At 47.9% G+C, this 8174-nt stretch overlaps 1 protein-coding gene across 2 annotated transcripts in view; it reads right to left on the bottom strand.

Moving 5' to 3' along the window:
* Positions 1-6258: 6258 nt before the first annotated feature.
* Rasgef1b (RasGEF domain family member 1B) overlaps positions 6259-8174 on the bottom strand; it is a 34260-nt gene continuing 32344 nt past the window's right edge. For both annotated transcript variants that reach the window (XM_038329901.1, XM_038329911.1), the window contains exon 14: positions 6259-7665. In XM_038329901.1, coding sequence (XP_038185829.1) covers positions 7641-7665 — 25 coding nt within the window. In that variant the 3' untranslated portion in view covers positions 6259-7640. The remainder of the gene's footprint in view (positions 7666-8174) is intronic.

Here is an 8174-nt window from a genome sequence, read left to right as displayed (position 1 = left end):
GCTGAGGTGACAGCTCAGACAGAAATCTGTTTGTCCTGTAGGCAAGGGATCCTTAGAACGCACGTTTAAGACAGGCACGGTGCCCACGACTGTAATCCTAGTGCAAGGGAGGTGGAGAACGAAAGCCTCTGGGCATTTCTTGCGAGCTGAGGAGCTCCAGTCCAGTTGACAGACTTCTTTCCAAAAGCAATATAATTTAGGCGGTGCCTAAGAAATGACAGCCAAAGTTTCCTCTGGCCTGCATAAGCGTACGCACACCATCACCACCGCCACTACCACTGCCACCACCGCCACCACCGCCACCACCACCACACGTCCCATGATGTTTAAAGCAAGGTTCCAGTTTTGTGTCAGGACACATGCGCAGCTATCTGCAGTCACGTCAGGCTTGTCAACTGCATGTAGTCAGGCTGGGAGGAGAGAAAACATCTCCTAGTCTGGAACTTTTGAGGGTGCATCAGAGCACAATGGAAGCGTGCAGCATCCCAGCCAAAAGGATGGGGTTTCCTTGAAGGTGAGCCCACCATTGTCTTCCCCTGCGGCTCATCCAGCGGTGCTGGCCGTCATGTAGCCTCCTTAGACCATGCTAAAGAGACCAAAGAAGTAATGAGGCCTGAGGGGCAGTGGACTGTTCCGTCCCAGAACTCCTGCCCACTAGCACAGTCCCCAGGAGCCTCCCTGGGGTCTGTTAGGACTGTCCAGGCCCCGTTCTGGAGTCCTGAGTCAGAAAGGCTTAACCTTCCCCTTTGTGTTCGTTCCCTTCTGTCTCTTTCAGGTGCTGTCCAGAGCCCAAGCATACCTCTGCTTATTCTCTGGGCTTCCTGGCTCTTCCTCTGAAGCTCCCATTCCCGTCAAATGGCTGCTTGTCCTCCACGTGGATCACGTCCATGCCTAACTCAAACATCACGACTTTTTCTCCCTCTTAGGCTCCCAGCTCTGAATCCATAATAAACGTTTCTCTAAAACTTACCTTCTCTGGTCAGCGGATTTTGGCCTTTGAATTCATGAGACAAGAACCTGAAAGTCGCAAGCTTGGGTGGCCAGAGTTTCCAGGACCCTAGCTCCTGAGAAAGGTGTTGTTTTCAAAAGCACCTCATACCCCATGGAAATGGTGGAGGCTGAGAAATCCCTGAGTCGTTCTGGTCCCAATTCCTCTTTGTTCTTCACAATGGCCTTGTTAGTTTTGGGATAGGTAGAGAGCAGCAGCTGATACCTCTTTTCTAGAACCCACAGGGTCAGTTCAGTAAGCTACCACAGCTGAAAACAGGCCTCTGCCTTACCTAGTCTACCCACTCACCCAATACCTAGTTTAATAGCAAATAGATCCTGAGCTCCCCGGAGAACCGGTTTCTTGGCTTCGTTGTTTTCTCACTAGTTTGACTGTTTCAGATGCTCAGATATCCTGAATCTGACACCTCTTCCCAGGCTCTCTTACTGGCTCACCCAAAGCTCTCTGCTCTGCTGTTTACACATCCATCTGGGGGACTGGGTTTGTCTTTCTCCACCTTCATCTATTCTCTGTTACTGAGTCCTAGCTAGGTTACAATTCACGGAGTACTTCCCCACAAGGAAAGGTCTTTATCCTCCAGGGATGGTGTGTCCCCTTTCCGATTTCCTTAGATAACAGGACTTTGTCTAGCACACTGGTCATTTTCAACAGCCCATCTCCATCTGGACAGCCTTCAAAGAGGCCATCTTGTGTCCCCACAAGGGTGGTGACAAATTCAGCACAGGACGGGGATCATTACTTCTCTAGATCTTAGTAAGCCAAAGAAAGTCTTTTTGTAAATGACCAGGCTCTTTAGGATGTCTACCTGCACATCTAGATTAGCAAGCACAGTTCTAACAGCTGCTGTGACAAAGATGCACACATAACAATAGTCATCTGCAAAGTCCTTGGGCTTTCCCAGTCTAGCATCTTGAAGTTATTATATTGGGTCTTGCATAAGCCCATTTTCAATTGCTAGGCTGGGTACCGACCACTCTTTTCTATGAAGAGTCTTCTTATCTTGTTTCATGGCATGCAGCTGGAGGGATGAAGGCAGATTCTGCTAGGCCTTTGTCTGCTACCCCAGTCACAGCAATTAGCCTCTCTCCCTTTCCCTCTATAAACACACTTAAACAAACACAAAGGGGTCAAGCAGAGGAGAAGGTAGCAGTATACAAACAGGATGCTGCATCTACTTGCTAATTCACCTTTGAATTGGGCAAGCCGAGAAAGTGGGTTCTAATACTAAAAACCTTTAGGCCCTCAACAGTCCATTCTGCTTCCGTTAGTCCAGATCCATGACTCACAAAGAAGATCCTGAGGGTCAGAGAGGGGAAACTTCCCAGAGACCAGAACCCTGGCTGGAGTGGCGGTCACCAATTAGTCCCCAGTCCTGCTCTGGCTGGAGTGGCGGTCACTAATTAGTCCCCAGTCCTGCTCTGGCTGGAGTGGTGGTCACTAATTAGTCCCCAGTCCTGCTCTGGCGCTTTCCTAGGAGGTGTTGCACACTTATCCCATGTCGCTAAGTCATGTTAATCACTTTGCGGGGTTTTTATATTACTGTCAAGGGTGGACTTAAAGTCATCTACTCATAACTACAGGGAGGACTAACAATTTAACCATTTATGAGCTGGAGAGATGGCTCAGCAGATAAGAGCACTGGCTGTTCTTCCAGAGGACCCAGGTTCATTTGCCAGCACCCACGTGGCAGTTCACAACTGTCTGTAACTCCAGTTGCAGGGGATCTGATACCTTCACACCAATGCACATAAAATAAAGTTAAATAAAATTAGAAAAAAAAAACCCAACTGAACAATGTGAAAAAACACACACTAACTTGGATTTTCTTTGCTAGTCTTTGTAGAGGCAGTGCCACCCACAGTAGTTATATTAGAGTCGCTTTATTTAATTTCTCAAGCGCAGATATGCTAATTATTTAACTAAAGAATATGAAATCTGCGACTCCTGGATGATAACCAGGCTACTAATTGTCTTGCTCATGAGTATGTTTACCGAGCACACGTTTATCTCCACATCACCAGCCATCTGCACTTAGGAGTTCTAATCACTTGAGAAGAAACACAACACAGTGCCTCTCAGGTGAATTGACAAGGCTTTCTGCTAAACTCACTTTCCCACAGTGATTCATCAGGAGACAAATGATTTCACACTTTCATTTCCCCAAGCAGCGGCGGGGGGGGGGGGGGGAGCAATGCCTGGCTTAGGTAGACAGAAAGTTGGGTGTCTCATGAGGGGCGCATCTCCTTCAGTACGCTCAGGATCTCCAGAATTTTCTCTACCAGTGCTGAAGTGGGCAGCTCACACAGATGAGGAGATCCTAAGACAGCTGCCTTGAGCTGTGGACTGCCGACATGCTGGCATAGAGAGGAAAGAGGCTCGCTGAGTGCAGGAATGAGGCCTGTGATGGCTAATAATACTAAAAGGGAATTAGCTACCTGGGAATTTCTTCAGTGAATTAAGTGAATGAGAGGGAGGGAGGGAGGGAGGGAGGGAGGGAGGGAGGGAGGGAGGGAGGGAGGGAGGGAGGGAGGGAGAGATGAAAGGAGGGAGGAAGGGAGGGAGGAGTAAATAATCCTCTGAAAGGCCTTGGCTCTTAGGTACAGAGTTGGAGTATTGTTCTATTTCACACTGAGGCAGTCTGCACCTTTGAGTTTCTAAACCACACGGCTTGGAGACAGAAGTCTTCAGTCCCAAAATTCTTGTCAGCACTGAGTAGAGTCAAGTGACCTTGACTACATGAAGCAGAGAACAGAGGCAGTTTTCAGTCATCTAATCACACACACACACACACACACACACACACACACACATACACACACACATACACACATACACACACACATACACACACGCATACACATACACACACATACACACACACGTACACACACATACACACCATACACACACACATACACACACACACATACACACACATACACACACACACATATACACACACACACACATACACACACACACACACACACACACACACACACAAAACAAGCTTTGCCTTTCAACCTCCCGAAGGGTGGATAAAGTCCACGGCTTCCCTGACCACGTTCTTATTCAGGAACTCCTCTGAACCCTCAGCTATAGCAGAAAATTGCCCTAAACTGCTTTATTCTCTGTCTGGCAGTCTCTTACCCTTAGACTAGAGAGGCGAGTGTTGCTTTGTATTGAGAATCACGGGTGAAACAAAAACCACCCGTGAACGGTGGAGGCCACTCATAGTCTCCAGCTCCATATCTAACTGAGCAGCTGAACGTCTATGGATGGAGTCCTCACACAAGGAGCAGGGCAGTGGCAGAAATGTGCCCAAAGAGAAAGAGTGCTAGGAGGGGGGTAGACTTGGAAGTTTCAGAGGTTCCAAGCCAAAGGCGACAACAGGTTTAATTGCGGAATCTTTGTTAGACATGGGCCACCCCCTGGCGAACTGTGTCCTCAAAAGCAAGGGGTTATTTCCAGTAGGGACACACTCTCCTGTTATCTACCCACATCCATCTCCGGCCAGACCCCAGCCAGGCCCCAGCTCAAAGCCCTGTAGGTTTGGAATGTGTGGCGGGCATGCCTCAACACTACTACTGATGCCGCCTGGTGCTGTTCACGCTTGTCTGTATGTGGGCTTGCAGCCAGCCATACAGGTCATACATGTATCCACTAAACTGCAATATACACGTGGCACAAAAGGGAAAAATACTCAGTAGAGTCCATGAAAGTTTCCACATGGTTTAAACCGCTGGCTCACCCGGATAGTAAAACAGAACGGGAAACCTTCTCTTTAAACTGCCTTAGAATCATTAGTCATAAGACCGCATTAGAAAAAAAAAATAAGATCAGTGGCCATATTTAGGTATCTCATGTCACAAGGGTAGTGGTTTTAAAAACTTGAACAAAAAGAACTACTTAGATCAAGTATACTTCCATACAGGGACAGAGTATAAATACGTGGCTTTGGAGCCATATGGTCTCTGCCCAACCATAACACTGTGATTGCAGCAGGAAACAACCACAAGAGACACACGTAAGTGGCTAGCATGACCATGGTCCCTTAAAGCTTTATTTATGGACACAGAAATTTAAAGTTCCCATCGTTTCCATACGGCATAAAATTTAATTCCTTTTTTGAGTTTTTCAACCTGTTTCCTGTATAGGCCATCGAGAACAAGTAACTGGCTAGAGGTGGCGACCCCTGACCATAGACGGATGGAATGTAAACATTGCTACTGTCAGCTACAGTTACGGCGGCCAGGGGAAGACAGCGCTAAGGGAATGGGACAGTATTGCAGAAGTATATTCATCACATTTTAACATTTTCTGTTAGATGTTTTAACATCCTAAGAACCTGGCTGGCTGGTGAGAGGCAAGCCCTCCCAAGGCTAGACAGGCCGGCAGAGAGTGAAGGTGAAGGGGCCACCTTTCATATGCGCCCTGACTAATTCCTCCTCTGTTCCACTGGCCCTCTCCATTGCCTGACTCCCGCGTGGCATTTCTTCTGTCCTAATCATTTCAGGGCACCTGAGGACCATCCCAGGCCCCGGGAATAAGTGATTAAGGTTTTCCTTGCCATGCCTTTCCCAAAGAAGCCTTCCTATCGGGCAGGGCCTCTGTTTCTCTTCTGCTTCTGCCTCCTGTACCTACTGATTCCCTCTGGTCCTCATGGCTATGTCCTGTCCACTTCTCTGAGAAATGTAAGATTTCTTTCAACGGTGCTGGCTCTCATGTGTAATTCTCAGTCACTTACACCAATGTAAATCTGTAGGTACAAATAAGACCAGCATGCCTGGAGCCTAAAATGGATCCAGGACCCCAGCATCACAGAGGCCCCATGCCAGTCTTGCAGGTTGAACATCTTCAGGGAAACAAGATTCCCCAAACTATCTGCAAGGGTACAAAAGCCTGGGAAGCCCTGGTGAGTTAAAGCCTGGGCTCTGGATTAAAAGGCCTAGTTTAACCCTGTGCCTCTCATTAGCTCTGCGGCCTTCGACAAATTATCAGAATATTCACGTATCTTGTTGTGCACCTAAGGGTGGAAATGACGGTGGCAGAATCTGTGCTTAAACACCTTAGGAAGTGTCTAAAACATGCTTGCTAGGGTTTCTTTTCAGAGCACAAATGCCCATCCATGCCCACAGTCCTAAGACCCTCCTTCGGGAGTGCACACATTCTGAACCAGTCGAGTGACCTTTAGCTATAAGCCCACCCAGCCACCGTTCTCTCCAAAACGCAAAGAAAGAGTCCACACCTCTTGGCCACAGAGTGTAAAATGTATTGACGTTGTGAAGGGACGACTTGGAGACAGTTCAGGCCTGTTGAGACAATGCATACGCAAGGCGTGCTGGTTCTCAAAACAGCATAGAGAGGTCAATGAACACGCCTGGGGTTGGAACTTGGATTGTGCGTTTTTATTAGCTGGGCTCACTACTCTAAAGTTTCTCCTAGAGTGCGTCTGAGAGCTGCTCTCAGAGCAACTACAGGCCTATTAGATGTTAACAAGGTGAACTGGTTCATAGTGAGACTGACCATAGTGCCACCAGCAACCTGGTTCTCATTAGCTTTGTTCATTGGGGGAGGAGGCTACTTTTCCAATTTCCTCCTCGTTTACACGTGTAATCACCAACAGGCTCCAGAAAATAATGAACAATAAGTTAGTTAAAAACAAGTATGGTTATGTCATAGATTTTTTTTTCCCCCAAGACCCTTAATGTCAGACCATTTACATTTACGGGGGTGGGATGGGGCATTATGGGAAACTAAGTAACAATAAAAACAAAAACTACTGAAAAATACATCTATAGAACACAGGGGTCAGTTGTAAACAGCTCAGAGGGGCGAAGAAGACACCGTCCGTCCTTCCAGCAGGATGGGCAGGTCCAAGGGGCCAAACTCTGCTTCGTTTGTCTGTTTCCCTAGTGGCTATTTCCTACCACAGTGTTGCGCTCCATTATTATATTAAATAACTTATACGGGCAAGGAGGAGTGTGCTAACCAGCAGCCAACTCAAAACCTCCGGGGAAGAGGGAGAAGAGACGTTGACCACACTGCACATGCTATGGGAACAATGTGTCCCCAGGCAGCGGACATCCACCCAGTCTTCATCCTCACCAGGACACTGCTGGCTCAAGCAGAGGTCTGGGATCCAAACTGAGGTGTGTGTGTGTGGGGGGGGGGGGGGTTCTCCTCCCTCCTCTCCCTTTTTCATTTAAATTAACAAGGAAACATGGACTTCCATAGAGCCAGCACTTGGCTGGGTAAGTTCCATTAGCAGCAAATGTTCAAGACAAAAAAAAAAAAAAAAAGCCACACACACACAAAAGAAAACTCCATCCAGGTGCAGAGCTGTGATTCACATGGAAATTCCAGGAGATGAATCATGGGCAGAGCCGGGAATTTTAGAGGATTCTTTCTCAAGTGTCTTCAGCGAGCATTCTGTCTCCACGCTCTGAGTGCGTCTGTCGGCTGTAGGAAATGAGTTCTCCATCTGCTCTGCAGTTGGGCTTGCTTGCAGGCTCTGCACTGATTGTTCCTAGTACTAGATGCCAGAAAACAAAGGCCAGGCCGTCCAGGGTCTGTTTGATGCAGCAGCAGCAGCAGCAGCAGCAGCAGCAGCAGCAGCAGGTCCCATATGTTAAACTCTGCCCAGCAGGCTGGACCTGTAAGGCAGAAGGCAGAGGATACTTGGATTGGCTCAGATTGCCTTGGTTAATGCTCATCTCTCCTATATTTCCAATGTCTTTCCACAGAGTGAAACGATGGGTGGAAATCAAGGTCTGGAGTCTTAGTAGTCCTGCAGGAACACTGCTACACCCTTAAACAGTTATTAATGGAGACAGCCAAAGCACCGCTTACAGTAAATCTCTATCTTGAGCGGTTTGATATTAAAACAAAAGGTGAACACCATTAATGATAACACGCGCCTGATACCCAGGCTTATGCCTTAGGCTTTAGTCGCTGTGATAAAACACAAGGGTCGGAAGCATCCTGGGAAGAAAGGGTTTACTTGGCTGACACCTTCCACATCACAGGCCATCGTCAAAGGAAGTCAGGGCAGGCACCTAGAGGTCAGACTTCGAACCAGAGGCAACAGAGAAGTAAGTGTTGCTAACAGGTTGACTCCTCAGGACCACCAGTCCACGGTTGGCTCTGCCCACAATGGGCTGGC

This window comes from Arvicola amphibius, chromosome 1 (assembly GCF_903992535.2).
Source record: "Arvicola amphibius chromosome 1, mArvAmp1.2, whole genome shotgun sequence".
Classification (NCBI taxonomy): domain Eukaryota; kingdom Metazoa; phylum Chordata; class Mammalia; order Rodentia; family Cricetidae; genus Arvicola; species Arvicola amphibius.
The sequence above is the reverse complement of the archived record's forward strand: the minus strand, read 5'-3'. Positions and strand labels throughout refer to the sequence as shown.